Raw genomic sequence first — 18,224 nt, forward strand, 5'->3', positions numbered from 1 at the left:
AACACACAGTCAGTGAGTGTTAACATGAAGAGGAAGAGCTCAGACAGACACACTGACACCTGTTAGCATGCTAACTGCACACACTGTACAGATGCTGCTCACTCATCAAGGTTCTGAGCATCAGCCCGCTCTCTGGACTGGACTCTGATCTGATGCTAACACAGAGGCGCTGATGCTAACTCTGCATGCTAACACTCAGGAGCTGGAGGCGTTTTAATTTATGTGTGTGAAATGAGAATTCATCATCTGCACTGTTGCTTTTTTTTGTTCTTTTTAAAGGTGCAATATGTACGATTTTAGTTGAACACACCCAAAATGAACTTAAAGTATAATCAGATAAATAAAGTGTTGCAGAGATGTAGCTGACGTTAGCATGCTAACCAGCTCCTGTGTCAGTGACAGAAACATCAATCCTCCATGATCCACCTCAGGACCGCTAGCTGCACATCTAACTGAGCTAATAAGCTAACAGCAGCAGTTAGTGGTTAGTCAGTTAGTGCCCTCTGTTTGCCTTGAGGATGAATCTGACAGGTGTGTTGCATATCGCACCTTTAAATCATTGGACGTCTCCTGAGGTGACAGATTTATTCTTTAGTTAGAAGAAGTTTCATGGGTTCAGATCTCAGATGGAGTGAAAGCAGAGTAATGAAGTGTGTGTGTGTGTGTGTGTGTGTGTGTGTGTGTGTGTGTGTGCAGGCTCAGCTGTTGGAGCTGCGGACTCAGAACTACCAGCTGTCTGACGACCTCAGGAAGAACTCCACAGGTAGAAATTCTCTGCTGTACTGTATGTGTCCGATGATGATGATGATGATGATGAAGCTGCTCTTTGCTCTGTTCATCATCTCTTCATCATGTTCAGATATTTGCCTCCAGCCACAAAGTGATTTCTCAGATGGACAGATTTAATAAACAGAACTGAAGGAAACGAGTGAAGCAGAGAATAAATAAACTTTAATCAGGTTGATTCGCTTCTGTTGCAAAGTTAAAGGTGTCTCGTGTAAAGTCGTTATTAGTTAGTGTCAAATAAAAACTCTCATCCAAACTCATCGCAGCTCTTGTTAAAGGAACAGTTCACCCCTTCATCTCCTCTCTGCATGTTCATGTGAAGTTTCATCATCCTCAAAACAACTGAAGCAGCCGGAGACTCAAAACAGAAACATCCAAACTGATCTGAGCAGATGCTGTGATGCTAACACGCACAAGAAGTCTTCTCAGATCAGTTTGGGATCTCAGAGCTGATCTCAGGACTGTTTTATTTCCTGATACTCGATAAATAAAAACACAGAATGCTCCTTTAAATCAGTGATTTAAGCTTTAATGTCTCGTCCTGTCGTTTGAGATAAAATTGTACGTTTTGCCATGATAGACACGTGTGTGTGTGTTTCCCTTCAGCTCATTAACTGAAGGAGCTTAATCAATAACTGATCATGTGAACGATCCCGGCGCTGATCCAGGATCTGTGTTTAGTAAAAACTGACTCGACTGTTTTATTCTTGTTGTTCTTCATGTTGAAACTTTATTGTGAAAACTGAGATTGTAAAATCAGGCGAGGCTGCTGATGACATCACATCCTGCTGAAGAGTGACACTGATAATCATCTATATTGACACTGAAAGTTATTGATTATTAACCCGTAACATTGAAGTGTGTTAAAGAAAGTAAATCCACACTGTTACAGATTAAATACTTCTAAATGTCTGAAAGTATCTGTAGATTTATATCCTGCTGATGAAAAACAAACATTATTGTTATTATTTAACTTCATAATCGTTCCATCAGCAGAATTTAACAAGAATATAAACTGCAGATAAATCAACTTTTAGGGGATTTAAACAATATTTACGTCAGAAAGTGTCGAGAAACGTCTTTTTTTCTGCTTTTTAAAATCAACAAAACCTTAAAAAATAACCTGTAAACAACTTTAACTGTGAATATAAAATGTAATAAAAGTGAATGTTTGTCTTGTTTTATCTCACACATCTGATTTATTGATCGTTCCTGTTGAACTGTGTGAATAAAGTTTTCAGGATCTGTTGAAAGTTTAATGACGAGGATTTTGTTTCAGAACTGAACGCTGTCCGTCAGAAGAATGTGGTTCTGGAAAGAGATTTCATCAAAGCGCAGAAGGTGATCAATACTGTAGATTAATGATGAGTGATGAGCTCGTATTGATCAGCTGTTGTTTAATTAATGATCTGTGTTTTTGTCTCTCAGGCGCTGAACAAGAGCAAGAAGGCTCAGGTGAGTTCACACACACACACACACACAGATTTCTGCAGCGTTCCTTCAGTTCACGCGTGATGAAGACGTGGATGTTTGATGAAGTAATAACTTCCTGTCACGTGTTGGTGTTGCTGCAGGAGGTGGAGGCGCTGCTGAGTGAGAACGAGATGCTTCAGGGGAAACTTCACAGTCAGGAGGACGACTTCAGGCTGCAGAACAGCACGCTGATGACAGAACTCTCCAAAGTAACTTCACTTTTCTCTCACAGTAACCATATAAATGTTTCATGTTGCTGAACGGACGCAGCAGGTGGAGCAGAAGTTCTGTCACTGCTCCATCACGTCACGCAGGATGCATTCAGGAACAGCACAGAGTGTCGGTCATCTGTGTTCTGGCAGCACTTAACTGCAGCTCTTCTCTCTAAAGTCTCCGCGGGTCAGAAGTGTCTCACCTGAACATTCTGGTTCTGACGGCTGCTGTGTCTCAGTTCAGGTCTGCATCCTTCAGAGGAGCATCTGAAGTCTGTCCCAGTCTGAAGGCTCCTCCAGATGCTCCTTCTTCATCCTGTTCCTGTACCGCTGCGATCCTTCGTGGCCTCACATATCCCAAGATTCTTTGTGTGCCCCAAAAAGAAGAAAGAAAGAGAGAAATGGTGACATCATGTGGCGTACATCATCACTTTCGCAGAAATTGTGACGTGAGGGTAAAACATCTGAAGGACTCGCCTTCAAAGACCACAGAGACCGGGTCCTTCAGAGGAGGCAGACCCTGAACTGAAACACAGCACATCTCTCAGCTCAGAGCTCGTCCGTTCCACTGAGGAGACGACAGGTTGTTAATCTTGGTTCTGTTCTGGGTTCTTCCAGCTGTGCACTCAGATCGAGCAGCTGGAGCAGGAGAACCAGGGCCTGAAGGAGCGAGGAGCCGCCGCTGCATCCAGCACACCACCCAACTCCACCTCCAGCCCAGCTGATGGAGAGCTTCTCCGCCTGCAGGCTGAGAACTCCACCCTGCAGAAGAAGATGAAAGGTGTGTAGCTACAGGCTGAGACGGCAGGTGGATGAATCTTCTCCACCTTCTCTGTTGGACGGAGCCGTCAGGAGCCGTGTGACGTTTGTTAGTGTCTCTACAGAACCGTCAAAATGATCTGTGTACAACCCACCTCGTGTTCTGTTGGGTTTCATGTTCTGTTAGAGTTCTCAGGGATCTCTTCTAAAATAAAACACACAAAACAAGATGAGGTCCAAACGGTTTCCAGAACATGTGCAGAACTTGTTGCAGATTCTTATGAAGATGACCCATGATTCTGATCACACTGTGGTTCTGCTGCAGCCCTTCAGGAGCGGTTCGACAGAGAGCAGCAGAGCGCTGCCACCGAGACCGACGGGTCGGCCGGCGCCAACGGAGTCTCTGATGTCACGGGGCGAGGGGAGGAGCCAGCAGCAGAGGGAGCCAGTGACAGACTGGAACAGGTGACGGTAACTCCTGTTCTTAGAAACTTGATGTTTCACTCTGACATAAATCAGCTGATGAGAAAAGTTGTGCAGTTCTATGAAGTGTCTGTTGTGTTTCTTCTTGTTGCAGTCGGAGGCTCAGCTGGAGCGAACAGGGAAACAGCTTCACGGTGAGTTCTGGTTCTGTTCATCACCTTTTTAGAACTGACTTCTTGTTTCTCACGTGATCGTCCACAAGACGGACTCGGAGCAGAAACCAGCCTGTAACTGTGAACGTGTTTGCTGATGTTATTTAACAGTAAACAAGCTTCACAGTCGAGTCACATGAGAAGAGTTCTGCTCCGTCGGGTCTCTACAGGCTCGGTTCTGGCTCGCTTTTATTCTCTTCAAGCTTTTTAAAAAACGTTTGACTGAACTTGTGTTTCCTCTTCTGCTCGATATCAGTTTCGTTCAAATCATTCAAACAAACGAATGATTAAATCACACAGACGACTTCGTCCAGTCGTCGTCTGTCTCTGAGTGTCAGTCTGACCTGATTCCACCTGATTCGTGTCCGCTGCGTTACGTCTCCGCCACGCCAGCAGAGCTGATGGTTTCACTGTAGTCTCTGTGTGAACTTGCAGCAGGTCTGCTGCGTATCGGCTCCGTCCAGCTCCGGCAGGCCGAAGCCTCCAGAACAGATACGCAGGAGCAGGACGCAGCACTTCAGCAGACAGGAAGTCACACACTGAGGCAACAATATGACATCCAGATACTTTTCAAAATAAAACACTCCGTGTTGACACCAGCACACCAATCTCAAAACAGTGACAAACACAGGCTCTCCTGCTGATCCTTCGGCCGGGAACACTTCCTGTTGTTGTGTTTATAACTGCGGTCGCAGAGCTCGTCCGTCTCGTGACGCCAGCTGATGACTGGACTCAAACCGGAGAGGGTTTCCAGACGGCGGATGGCGGAGCAAAACCAGAGCAGAGCTGTAACGCAGCGGACGTGTATCTGGTGGAATCACAGGATAATGAAGGAACAGTTCACCTGTAAAGTGAACCCAGTCCTCGTCTCCTCAAGTCAGGTGAAGTGTCGTAGTCCACAGAACAGTTCTGGAGCTTCACTGTGAAACAGAGTTGCAGCGTTCTGCTGAACAGCTGAAGCAGCTGGAGAGAAAAACACTGAAACTGCTTTGAAACTTAGCAGAATCAGCTGTTTATGCTTCCCGTTAGCACTTCCTGTTAGTACTTCCTGTTAGCGGTGAACCTGTGGATGTTCAGTCACTGGATCACTGCAGTACTGAAGGAAAGTTAAAACATGATGTTTCTGAGTTCTGCTCATGTGAGGAGGATTCGTGGACTCGTGGTCTCTCCCTCCAGTCGATGTCGAGCTGCACGCTGACACTTTCAGCTCAGCAGCGACTGTGAAGGATTCATCGTGACACAGGATGTAAATAAGGAGCCTTTTTCCTTCATGGTGGAGGACATGATGACTGGACTTTACTTCTTCAGTGAACTGATCCTGTATCAGTCTGGCGATATTCTCTACTTCTCCTACAGTCGTCAGATTTCATGATTCGGCTCAAACACAACACGTCCTCTCACTTCTGTCTCACTTCCTGTCTTTCGCTCTCGGCTCAAAGCTCATTGGTTCCCGCTGAACCCCCGCAAAAAAAGAAGAATAGTTTCATGTTTGAGAACAGGAACTGACAGTCGATGACACACTGAGGAGGTGCGTTCACTGTCGGGTTGTTCTGGAAAAGTAAAGAATGTCACCAGAGTCTGGTACCTGAGTGGACAAACGATGGTCAGGTTGTTTTTATTGATTTCATCTGATCGTCAACAAGTTGAATCCTTAAAGGACCAAACTGGTTCCTGACAGGAAGAATTCATCACTGTCGACATGTTGTGTTTAATCCTTTGTCAGTGTGAAGTATCACTGTGCTCCTGCAGCCCAGAGCAGACTGATGGTGCGTTCAAGGACCCTTGTGTAGGCAGAGACTGCAGCTTCTGTTCCTCTTCAGTGTCCTTGAACGCATCACTCCAGAAACCTTTAACGCTCCGGACTGTTTTAATGAACACTGATGACGTCAGTTTAACGAGCTGACTCATCTCGACTGTCTCAGTTACATCGAGATGACTTCAAACCGACGATCTTAAATCTGATGTGTAGTTGAGATAAACCTGTTTTGGCACCAGTGTGGCCCTTCACGGTGTTCGTCGCCTTCAGTTCTCAAATGTTGTCCGTTATTTACCTTCAGACAGACTAAATCTGGTTCAGTTTCACCGCCCCTCCATGTTTTCTGTTATTATTTGAATTCTGGCTGCTCATTTGAGAACTGACGGTGACGTTACAGCCCGGCTTCTTCTGAGCGTAGAGCAGCTAGCTGGCTCGAAGGCAGACACACACTCCACCTGAAACTGTTAAACTGTGAACACAGACCACTAAAGATCCACCAGGATGTAAAGACGCGTCAGGAGAGGAAGTCTGGGCTCCAGATTCTGGAGTTTTCTGGCAAAGCTGCCAAGCCAAAACTGACGTGAGTCCATGTCAGAGCTCTGAAACAAAACGGTTTGAACACAAACGTCTTCTGCAACTGTTTGTGTAAAAGGAAATAATGTGAATGTTTCTTATTCTGACTTCTGACGTCATCAATATGAAACACTGAAGGAAGTGATTGATTCCTCCTCAGTGCTGCTGCTCAGACCGATTTTATAGAACTAATGCTTCGTTCCGTAGCTCGATGCTAACATGTGATAGTGCTAATGAAGGCCTAGTGCTGCATCAATGAGCAGCTGAAGACTTCACAAAGTATTTTATTACTAGTTTTATAAGCAGACTGACTGACAGCCGACGTGTCTGATCCAACATTTTCACATCGTCTGCTGTTCAACAAGCAGACAAATGATCAATAAATCACGGTTTAGAATCCGAGGTATCAGAAGTGAGTTCATCTGTGTGTTTGTTTGGTTCAGTAGATGTTGGGAGTGTTCACATGATGAAGTCTCTAGTAATAAAGTTTTGGATGAGAAACATTCAGACATTCAGATAAACACGCCGTCACTGAACGCCTCTGACGCGTCACAGTCAGTGTTTGGCTTTGCAGCTGGGCCGGACTCGGACCGGGTCAGCCTCCTCAGACGTGGCGCTGTAGTGTGTGTCTGGCCTAACGGACTGCCCCCTGCTGTGTGCGGCGCCCCCTTTAGGCCGGTCAGAGACGAGCGTAGAGGAGATTGTAGCTAAGCAGGCAGCGATAGGCTGGTCGGCTGCTCTCTGTCCAATAACTCACTGCTTTGGACCAGAGCTGGAGATGGCACTGACCACCGAGCAGGAGGAGAAGAGGCTGCTGAGGGAGCAGGTCCACCAGCTGGAGGTACTGACACACACACCTGACACACACACACCTGACACACACCTGACACACACACACACCTGACACACACACCTGACACACACACCTGACACACATCACACACACCTGACACACAGCAGACACACACCTGACACACACACCTGACACACATCACACACACCTGACACACAGCAGACACACACCTGACACACACACCTGACACACATCACACACACCTGACACACACCTGACACACACACCTGACACACACACCTGACACACATCACACACACCTGACACACAGCAGACACACACCTGACACACACACCTGACACACATCACACACACCTGACACACACACCTGACACACACACCTGACACACATCACACACACCTGACACACAGCAGACACACACCTGACACACACACCTGACACACATCACACACACATCACACACACCTGACACACAGCAGACACACACCTGACACACACACCTGACACACATCACACACACCTGACACACACCTGACACACACCTGACACACACACACCTGACACACATCACACACACCTGACACACACCTGACACACACCTGACACACACCTGACACACATCACACACACCTGACACACAGCAGACACACACCTGACACACACACACCTGACACACACCTGACACACACCTGACACACAGCAGACACACACCTGACACACACACCTGACACACAGCAGACACACACCTGACACACATCACACACACCTGACACACAGCAGACACACCTGACACACATCACACACACCTGACACACACCTGACACACACCTGACACACCTGACACACATCACACACACCTGACACACACCTGACACACAGCAGACACACACCTGACACACACACCTGACACACATAAAATAAATAAATATTTTCCTTCTTCAGTGTTTAAAACAAAACCTGCTTCTGTTATTCAGTCGACCTGTAACATTTGTCTTCTGTCTGTCTGCAGGCGTCCAAACAGGCTGAAATCACCAAACTGCAGGAAGAGATAACAAAGGTAAGTTTCTATAGAAAATTTAAGTGTTTGAATAATAAAGTAATCGTTGCAGCAGTTTGTTGATCAAAAGAAAATAATTGGCAGCTAGTTTGATAATCGATCAAATCATATTTTTCCTCAACAAAGTCAAACGTCGTCTGGTTCCAACTTCTTAAATGTGATCCACTGCTCTTCTTTTCAATTCTGATAATAAATGAGGAGAAAATAAACATTAAATGTAAAGACGTCATATTGATCTCTGGGATTCATCACGTATGTCTGTCTGTCCTCCAGCTGTCTGACAAGTTAAAGAAGAAGCAGGAGAGGTGAGACTCCTTCCTCCTCCTTCACTTCTGTAGGAAACACAACATTTACACATTAAACTCTTAAAGTTTGAAGTCACAGGCTGATTTTCTGATGTTAGAAGTTTATCTGCACGTTTATCTGTTGTAGTTGCAGTTCTTGTCCTCTGGGGGGCGCTCAGGTTAGAGGAACATGAAGAAGCGCTGCAGCGACCCGACTGTTGATCATAAAGTCTGTTTCTGTTCTGTCTCAGTTTTCAGCGTCTGCAGGGAGAGAAGGAGGTTCTGTACAACGACAGCAGGTCAGAACCACAGTTCTACTGCAGCTCGGCCTCCCTGTGTGTTGTTCTGTACGGCAGGTGTCGACGTGTTGTTTATTCTGTGTTTGTCTGCAGGACCAAAATTGATGAGATCAACCAAAGGAAGGAGGAGGAGCTGAAGGCCATGAACCTCCGCATCCAGAAACTACAGACGGACCTCATGGCAGCCAATCAGGTCCGACCTCAGTAACACACAGCCGGGTGTGAAAGTCCTCGGACAGCTCTGCATTACAGTATATGTTGATGTCGCAAAGACAGCAGATCACTTTACATTTGACTCAGAGAAACAACAAAGACACAAAACAGAATGTGAGTTTATTTGATCACTGAGTCTCTAACGAAGCCGTCTGTCTAAAAGTGACAGTGACGTTGAGACGGACGTGTAGTCTGAAGTCACTCAGCGTAGTTGCACATTCAGTTCCCTCGACTCGAAGTGTTTTCACTTAAATCACAGGCTGAAGATATGTACATATTTTGATCAGCGACACAAAATACATCATTAAATGTCCCACAGTCTGATTTAAAATCTTTTCATGTGTTGAAAAGGACGAGTGTCAGACAGGCGTGTTAGTTGGGATGGAGAGTGAAGGCTCTAGGAAAATCATCAGTCTGAGTTTTTATTTCAATGATTGAATTGAAAGCTTGAGTTTTCAATTTAGAATAAAAATATTCCCGACACATTTATTAACTTCCACAGCTGGAAACAGCACCAGAACTACGCCTGCGACCCGGATCAGCACGTAGAAGCAAACATGACTCTGCTGTTGGAGGAGAGGCTACATGACTACGCTAACTGAGCTACCAGGATTCATGTTTACATGCCACACTGTCATGAGCCTTTCGTCCATGAGTAGATCCACGGTTGTAATAAAAGAGTTCTTGATCGTTTCAGTTTCACAGAGCTTCAGCTGTGGCGGCTGACCTCAAGTCAGTTTTAATCCAAAGTGAATGAAGTGTGTTTGTGTTTCGGTTCAGATGACGGCAGAGCTGAGAGAGCAACTGCAGAGCAGAGAGAAGGAGCACGACCTGGCTGTCCACACTCTGAAAGACCAGGTAACACACACGCACACACACACACGCACACGCACACACACACACACACACACACACACTGCAGCATCCACATGTAAAAAGACGCTTCCAGCTTCTTGTGACATCATATTTGGAGTGAGATTCAGTTTCAGTCTTCACACATCTGCAAATACTGAAGCTCAGAGTTAATGAGGGCTGAGGAGACGGTCAGAGGGAAGGAGGGAGGGAACAAGGTAACAAGGAGAGGGTTTAAAGGAGGAATTGTTGCTTCTCTTACTTTGACTGCCAAAATGATTCAGTCATGAAAAATGGCTTCATACTCACAGCAAAGAACAGATCTGAAACCAGTTTCAGTTTGGCAGTGAGACGTCCTGCTGTCTTTCCTGCTGCTGTCTGTCTGTGTTTCTGACCTGTGTGTCTCCTCTTGTCTCCTCTTGTCTTCTCTCCTCTCCTCTTGTCTCCTCTCCTCTCCTCCTCTCTTGTCTCCTCTTGTCTCCTCTCCTCTCCTCCTCTCTTGTCTCCTCTTGTCTTCTCTCCTCTCCTCTTGTCTCCTCTCCTCTCCTCCTCTCTTGTCTCCTCTTGTCTTCTCTCCTCTCCTCTTGTCTCCTCTCCTCTCCTCCTCTCTTGTCTCCTCTTGTCTTCTCTCCTCTCCTCTTGTTTTCTCTCCTCTCCTCCTCTCTTGTCTCTCTTGCTGACTTTTTACTTTAATCGGTTCTCTTCGGTTCTCTTCTCTGGTTTCTCTCTGTTCTGTTCGGTTCTGTCGGTCCCGTTCTCTCTGCTGCCGCCTGCCTGTGATGCGCTGGTACTGCAGGTAGCCAATCAGAGCGCAGTCAGTCAGGAGCAGGTGGACAACATCCTGCAGGAGAATGATGCTCTGAGGACAAACCTAGCTGCTCTAGAACAGGTAATAAACCAAGAGAACATCATCCAGAAGGTTCTTCCCAGAAGAACATGACACATCCAGAGCAAAACAATCAGAACATTCAAGGTTCTGAAGCTGGTGATAAAATTGAGGGTGTCAGTTAGAACCTTTGGGTTCTGGCTGCTCTTGAAGTAGTTATTAGCCAGTCAGAACTTAAAGAACGTACTGGAATAGATGGAATTGGTTTTATTCTTCAGTCCAAGTGTAGAACCAGTGCACCTGGAACCTCGTTATCAGGAGAACCGGGCTCTGATTTTAAGTGATTATATCTTGGATTTAGGATCTAGAACCAAGACCTCCTCGGACTGATGGTCTGAAACTAACTAAAGTGTCCAGAAGCTTGTGTAGAACTCATGCTGCTCTGGATTAATGGACCTTAAAGACTAACAAAACTTAGAACCAACCTAGAACCATAAACCACATCTGTAGTCGGGACCATGACTGAGTAACTGGTTTTAATCTGCTGTAGAACAAATGGCAGAACAACGCACAGACACCGGTTCCTTAATGATATCTCAGGAAGTTTTATGTGGAACCCTAACAAGAGCTTAACCTCCCTAGAACAATTCACAGTGTATCACTAAATGATATAGATATTCAACTCTAGAACTGAGTCCTGAAGACTAACAGGTACAGGTGTAATATACAAACACTAACTGGGTTTGGACCTGTAACACATTCCACAGGAGAACACGGCTCTCAGGACCAATCTTTGCGCTCTTGAACAGGTAATTATGTCTCAGACCGGAGCTAGAACCCTTTTCTAGAACCTTAGCCTTACAGTGATGGTGTGAAACTAATGTAACTAACTAGTCACCCAGAACCCTGCGTAGAACTCCTTAAAACCTTTAACAACTTTAGATGTAGAACTCTAACTCTGGTGGCTGTTAGAACAACAACAGAACCTTTATTATGTTTTCATGACCCACATCTGTACTCAGGACTCATCAGCTGGATTAATGAGTATTAATGAGCCGTAGAACAAACGGTGAGCTAACCCTTGATGCTACGTAGCTTAGCTTTCTGTAGCTGCTTCATTTAGCTACACCTGCAGTGTGCGATGGATATCAGTGTTGTCACGATACTGGACCTTCTAACTTGGATTGGTACCGCAGGGAAGAACTGGTGAAACATCGAGGGCGTGAAGTTTTTGATTCTCATGAAAAGATAAATAGAACATGTTTGTGTCCCGTGTGTTAAGAATGACGACATCAGAGGTAATTTACCTGAGAACACAGTCAGAAGAGTGTCAGGAGGAAGGTCGACGCAACAGCTTCAAATGTTCAGTGTTGATATTTCAATATTTTCAATGCAGGAACACAAATGTATAAATAAAGTAACAGCAGATCTCCGCAGGAGAACTAGTTTGTGAGCTGTTTTGGTTCAGCGATGGTAAAACTTCACTTAGCGTCTTCACGTTAGCACGAAGTTAACAGACACAGATACTGAACTCTGTTGTTGTCCACTGTCATCAGCACCATCATCAGGCTGAGCACTAATGGGAGGCTGGTTTGAAAGATTCAGATGATGAATGAAGTTCTGATTCCGTGTGCAGATCCAGTCGGTGAAGACGCAGGAGATGAACCTGTTGCGTGAGCAGCAGGAGGCGCTGACGGCCGAACTGCAGCAGAGACGAGCCGAGCAGGAGAGTCTGTTGGCTCAGAGAGACGACCTGGACTCTCAGCTGCAGGTAACACATTCACTCCAGCACTGTTACAGATACTTCAACTGAGTGTTTGAATTTCATGCAGAATTAAACTAGTGACTCGCCACATGTCAGGGAAGGAATTAAAACTTTGACCACAAAGTAAAGTTTACGCCTTCTGCATGAACTTGATTGTCACTGAATTAAAAAAACTTTTGGGTCATGAACCTTATTATCATCATTCTGTCTGTTAAAGATGTATAATCAACCTGTACTGCTGATGGATCACTTCACAGGACAACACGATCAATATTTCACTAGAACAGTAACTTTTCATCACAAAATTCATTGTCATTTCATTTGAAATGTGTTTCCTCGTTTCTTCTCTGCTCACATTCGTCCTTGTGTCTGTGCCTCTTGTTCTCCGTCGGACACTTCAAGGATCCATGTTTGGGAAACATTATTGATCGTTTTTATTAGTAGTCTCTAAAAACTCAGTTTGTTTTTATTCAGATTTCTGTCTTTGATTTTTCTCCTTCAGGAGTCGAGTTTTGCCAACAGGAAGTTGTTGGAGCAGTTAACAGAAGAAGGACAAGAGAAGGAGAAGCTGCTGAGAGAGCTGGAGGAGGCGAAGAAGGTACACACACACACACACACACACACACACACACATGCACACACACACACACACACACATGCACACACACACACATGCACACGTGCATATCACAAACACATAAAGACTCATCAGACACGTCAAGCTTCTAAACACAGTAACGATTATCACAACATTGTGTGTGTGTGTGTGCATGTGTGTGTGTGTGTGTGTGAGAGCAGACAGCAGAGAAGAGGAAGGCCATGTTGGATGACATGGCCATTCAGCTGAACCAGGAGAAGTCTGACCACAAGGAGGCGCTGTCAGACCTCAAACTGCAGCACGAGAAGGAGGTGAGACACAACGAGCTGCTCTTCTTCTGTTTCCTGTTTCCTCTTCAAAATAAAGAATGCACAAATACAAACCAGCTCATTTATGAATAAAGTGTAAGTTCTGTCCGTTGTTGTTTGTTCTCCTCCTCTCAGGTTCTCGGAGTGAGGGCTCGATATGAGAAGGAGCTCCGAGGACTCCACGAAGACAAGAACCGCTCTGAGGAGGAGATCCGACAGCAGCTTAGAGAAGAAAAGGTAAACAAACAGGCAGAACAAGAAGGAGGGAGGATGTGGACAGGAAGGAGGAGCGACAGGAAGCTGAGGAGGAAGTTAAGAAGAGAAGAACAAGAAGAAAGTCTGACAAGTTTGAAACAGATAAAAGTTTGTCAGCAGCGATCTGCTCACAGTCCTCGTGTCCTTCAAGAAATACTGTTCATATATGATTATTACACATTACGTTATTATATATCACATCCTGTGTGTGTTTGTGTTTCAGGCTCGGACCAAAGACCTGGAGGGTCTTCAGCAGAGGGTGGAGGAGCTGCAGGCTCAGGTTCTGTCCATGGAGGGAACCAAAGGATGGTTCGAGAGGCGACTCAAGGAGGCCGAGGTCAGTCTGAACGTTAACTAACCAGCTTCTTACCAGTCCGATCAGACGCAGCGCAGTTTCTACAGCGAGGCGTCTTTTACCAGATGGTTCCTGCTGCAGCCTGTGAACAGCTGACAACTTGACACACACCGCAACCTCTGGCGGTCATGTTGCATTGTGGGTAATGTACACAGCAGGTTTAGCCAAGAGAGAAGAATGTCTGGAGTCAAACACTCGGTCTGTTTCATCGTGGCGCTTCGGTTTTCATCCTTGTCTGACATGATTGTAATTGTTAAACTGAGTTAATTTCTGAATGTGTTGGTTTGATTTCTCTGCAGGAGAACATCGAGAAGAAGTCACTGGAGCATCAGGACGAGATCGAGCGGCTGCAGAAGGAACACACACTTCAACTGGAGGTACACACAAACATGCGCGCACAGACACACGCGTGTGTTTTCAGAACAAAATGTTTCTGAAAGCTTCTTTGTAAATATAAATATAAGTGTCTGTGTGGGGGTGTTTGTTTATCCAGTCATTGTAAGTGTGTATTTTGTTTTGTTTGTTTTGTGTGTGTGTGTGTGTGTGTTGAATCCCTTCCAGCTCTAATTGAATGTGAGTTTCTAATTAAAGCGTAGTTGTCGCCATGGTAACACAGACGGGTTAAATCGTGTTAACAGCAGATCAGAGAGGAGGAGGCTCCAGTCTGTGACAGAGACTCTGAACAGTCACACAGTCTGTCAGTGAACTGAGCTCCATCAGCTGCATCAGCTCCATCAGCTGCATCAGCTCCATCAGCTCCATCAGCTCCATCAGCTGCATCAGCTCCATCAGCTGCATCAGCTCCATCAGCTCCATCAGCTCCATCAGCTGCATCAGCTCCATCAGCTGCATCAGCTCCATCAGCTCCATCAGCTGCATCAGCTCCATCAGCTCCATCAGCTCCATCAGCTGCAGCAGCTGCATCAGCTGCAGCAGCTGCATCAGCTCCATCAGCTGCATCAGCTCCATCAGCTCCATCAGCTCCATCAGCTCCAGCAGCTCCAGCAGCTCCATCAGCAGCTTCAGTATCAGATCATCCGTCATCGGGCTCCGTGTCCGTGTGTCGGTTCTGCTTCTGATGTCTGGACACAGTTTCACACTGAGAGATGGAGCTGTGAGAGTGTTTACTCAGTTTCAGGGGACGGAAGGAGAGCAATCATCTGCTCTGGTTTTTCCTTTCCTTCATTGTTTTAGAGGTGTTTGTTCACCAACAGGAGCTCCTCTCTCCCACAGAAAACACTGCTCCTGAACGCGTCGTCTGAAGCCCCGCCTTCAGGTTTAACAGATTAAAGCTTCCTAAATCATGAAATGATTAAACGCTCTGACCAAATGACAAAACATCCCAATATTTCTGAGCGAGTGCCTCCATATTGATATTGTGACAGATTTCATAGTTTTCCTGACAGTCTGGTAAGAAAGTGACATAGTTCTGCAGTAACGCAGCATTTAACCAGGTCTAAGCACCATATATAGACTCATATCAGGATAATGTCTGATATATATGTTACCTAACTGCTCGGAGGCTTGTTGTCAGCAGAAAATAAAGTTTTATAAGTGTCAATGTTTGAACCAACTGCAGCCCGGGGAGCTGATAACAGACACACTCTATAAACTCTGTTAATACATCTGAAGTCTGCTGCCGGAAGGTTTTCAGTTCAGTCAATAAAACTGAGACGAAGAACAGAAACACGTCCAGCTGAAGGTTTAAAAGAAAAAAAAAACAGATTCACGCTGAGAAAAACTCAAACTGATTAAATGTTTCATCATCAGATCACGTAATCCAAAACTCATTAACCCCGAACACGTGAAAACACACGATGTCCTGAAGAAAGCACTCGGCTTCATTATCGTTACTGTCTGATAACGAACCAATAAGGCACAACCTGCTGTGCATCATGGGATATGTCAGTGTGGGTGTAACAAGTCCTCTCAGCCAATCAGATAAGCGGCAGACTGTGTTCCTCTGAGGAAACTGTTTCTGCCTGAAGGACTCCAGAGACCGACTGTCACTGATTACTCTGTGTCTGTGTGTGTTATCTGCTGGATAACAGCCTGCCACTAAGAGCAGAACGTGGAAACTTAATAGGAAAAGTTAATTAACGATGGAAGAAGTCTAATTAGCGGGCAGGTCGGCTGCTCTGCAGGTACGCTGAGTGTCGGCGGTTTGAGTTTCAGTCGTCACGTGTTGTTTCCCGTCTGACTGACTGAACTCTGACGGAGCGTTAAATCAAACCTCAAACACGGTTAAAAATAATCTGCTGCATCTCCACAAAGTTCGTTCCTTCTGTTCCTCGCAGGATCCTGATCAGTCTCACATGACCGCTCGTGATTTCAACAGTTGTTATTTTACACGTGCGATGTAGACGTCATGGACCAACTCAGGACTCATCACAGCTCCATCTGATTTATCCTCCACCTGTACACACCTGTACACACCTGTACACACCCGTCTGTCCGTCGGTTTACTGTCCGTGTTTTATTTCAGGCGGTTCTGAGCATCTACACGCTGCTTTTTTTAAGGGTTTCCTGTCAGCTTCTCTTCTTTTTTGGTTTGTTGATTGTGTCGGGGTAATAAAATCTGAACGCCTCAGAAATTTACACAAAAGCTCATCCTGCCTAATGAGGTGTGTGTGTGTGTGTGTGCGTGCGTGCGTGCGTGTGTGTGAGACATTACAGGGAATTAACCGACTTGCTAGTTTTCCTGCAGTGTTAGCAGGCTTCTTCCCTCCGTCAGGTGGGCGGCTGCAGCCTGCGGGTGTTTTTTAATGTCAATTTTAGTCAAATTAATTAGCAGCAGAAGATTAGAGGGGAATTAAATGTAGTTTTTTTATACTAAATTAATCCCTCAGTCAGATGGATTAAGAGTGAGGGGGCATCTCTGGAGGTGATTTGGTTTAAATGCTTTCTTCCTACAGAGAGCAGAGGAAGAAAAGTCTGGCTACATGCTAACACTGTTAGCTCAGCAGCTGCAGTGAAGACTTCGTGTTAATAACGGTGTAGATCTGGTCTGAGATCAGTTAGTGATGTGTTTACTGCTGCAGACTGTGATCACAGCAGACGAGCTGACAGAGACATCTGATGTTGTAAATCAAGTCTCCAGAACTGTTCTGTGGACACTTCACTGACTTTATATGACTCAGAACTGACACATGACGTCTTCATCAGAACCAACTTTATAACCATTATCAAACACATCTGTGACTTGAATATTTAATTTCTCATGCAGTTTTCTTACAGACTTGCATTTAAAATACCAAATTGTCCAGTATGGAAAATTCTTTTGTTTTACCTTCAAACAAAACTGAATTTGTGATCGATGCAGAAAATGTTTCTACAACTGATCTGAGAGCAGTTGAACCTGTTGTTGTCATTTTGTTTCCTGGTTTAAAAGAGCGGTTCATATCTGCGTCCTGCAGGAGAAGCAGTCAGAGATGGAGGGAGTGAAGCAGCAGCTGGTGGAGGTGGAGAAGCAGAAGGAGGAGCACAGTGACACCATCGGGAAACTCAAACAGGTGATGACATGTTGCTACAACCACTGCCGCTGATCCTAGACCTGTTACCGCTCTGCACGTCCTCCCCCTGAGGAGCTGTGTGTGAGTGGTTTTAGATCTGATCTGGTACCAGTGATCTGTCAGCGTGTGAGCACAATCTGTCCAAACTTTCTGTGTCAAACTGATTAAAGTCTGTTTGAAGTAGGAAATTGTTCTGTTAACCTGCGAGTGTGAGCAGCAGATGTTTGTGAACACAGTCAGTCTGACTGATCCACCACTGAACCAGAAACACAGCAGCACCAGACTCCCTTAACAAATGTGTCAGTTTAGTGAGTTGTTGAGTTGGAGCCACTTTATAAACTCTGTGAAACTCTGTCTCTGACTCATTCTGCAGTATTTGGACCTTCTTGTTCATTCAGCAAATGTTCTACATGAACTTCTTTCTGTCTTTGTGTGAAAAACGTATATTTATGTACAATCACAAGTCAGTCAGACACATGTGAACTGACAGACTGAGAGCTGCCTGCTTGTGATCCAGTCACACATGACGATGTTAAAACAGTTTGTCTTGAACATTTGTGCAGTTGTGCAGTGAGGTAAAATGAAATATAGAATATAAACAATATGTCTTGTATTGAAACAGATTTAATTTATAAAATTGAGAGCTAAACTTTGCAAACTCACTTTGGTCCTTTTCAAAAAGCAGCTTCAGCTTCAAAGCAAAACAAGATTTTATAGTTGTGAAATAAATCTGTTTCTCTCTGTAGGAGATAAAAGACACCGTGGATGGACAGAGGATTTTAGAAAAGAAAGGAAGTGCAGCGGTGAGTAAACTGACACACACACACACGCAGTGATGGACAGAATTTGAATGGAGATGAGATGAGAGAATATACTTTGTAGAGTAATTTA

At 45.2% G+C, this 18,224-nt stretch overlaps 1 protein-coding gene across 6 annotated transcripts in view; it reads left to right on the plus strand.

The window, feature by feature from the left end:
- gripap1 (GRIP1 associated protein 1) overlaps positions 1 to 18,224 on the plus strand; it is a 30,966-nt gene that overhangs the window by 713 nt on the left and 12,029 nt on the right. For 2 of the 6 annotated variants that reach the window (XR_005075928.1, XM_037103312.1), the window contains exons 2-23: positions 697 to 763; positions 2,066 to 2,127; positions 2,215 to 2,241; positions 2,361 to 2,468; positions 3,090 to 3,252; positions 3,556 to 3,701; positions 3,808 to 3,847; positions 6,869 to 7,035; positions 8,019 to 8,066; positions 8,340 to 8,371; positions 8,602 to 8,649; positions 8,743 to 8,842; positions 9,643 to 9,720; positions 10,511 to 10,603; positions 12,177 to 12,311; positions 12,808 to 12,903; positions 13,104 to 13,214; positions 13,347 to 13,448; positions 13,690 to 13,803; positions 14,121 to 14,198; positions 17,238 to 17,333; positions 18,080 to 18,136. Coding sequence is in view for 5 of the 6 variants with exons in the window: in XM_037103312.1 (XP_036959207.1) it covers positions 697 to 763; positions 2,066 to 2,127; positions 2,215 to 2,241; positions 2,361 to 2,468; positions 3,090 to 3,252; positions 3,556 to 3,701; positions 3,808 to 3,847; positions 6,869 to 7,035; positions 8,019 to 8,066; positions 8,340 to 8,371; positions 8,602 to 8,649; positions 8,743 to 8,842; positions 9,643 to 9,720; positions 10,511 to 10,603; positions 12,177 to 12,311; positions 12,808 to 12,903; positions 13,104 to 13,214; positions 13,347 to 13,448; positions 13,690 to 13,803; positions 14,121 to 14,198; positions 17,238 to 17,333; positions 18,080 to 18,136 (1,968 nt within the window). In the remaining variant the exon portion in view is untranslated. The remainder of the gene's footprint in view (positions 1 to 696; positions 764 to 2,065; positions 2,128 to 2,214; positions 2,242 to 2,360; positions 2,469 to 3,089; positions 3,253 to 3,555; positions 3,702 to 3,807; positions 3,848 to 6,868; positions 7,036 to 8,018; positions 8,067 to 8,339; positions 8,372 to 8,601; positions 8,650 to 8,742; positions 8,843 to 9,642; positions 9,721 to 10,510; positions 10,604 to 12,176; positions 12,312 to 12,807; positions 12,904 to 13,103; positions 13,215 to 13,346; positions 13,449 to 13,689; positions 13,804 to 14,120; positions 14,199 to 17,237; positions 17,334 to 18,079; positions 18,137 to 18,224) is intronic. The other 4 variants (XM_037103315.1, XM_037103313.1, XM_037103316.1 and 1 more) reach the window with 4 other exon arrangements.

The sequence above is a fragment of the Acanthopagrus latus genome, chromosome 7 (genome assembly GCF_904848185.1).
Source record: "Acanthopagrus latus isolate v.2019 chromosome 7, fAcaLat1.1, whole genome shotgun sequence".
Taxonomy (NCBI): Eukaryota; Metazoa; Chordata; class Actinopteri; order Spariformes; family Sparidae; genus Acanthopagrus; species Acanthopagrus latus.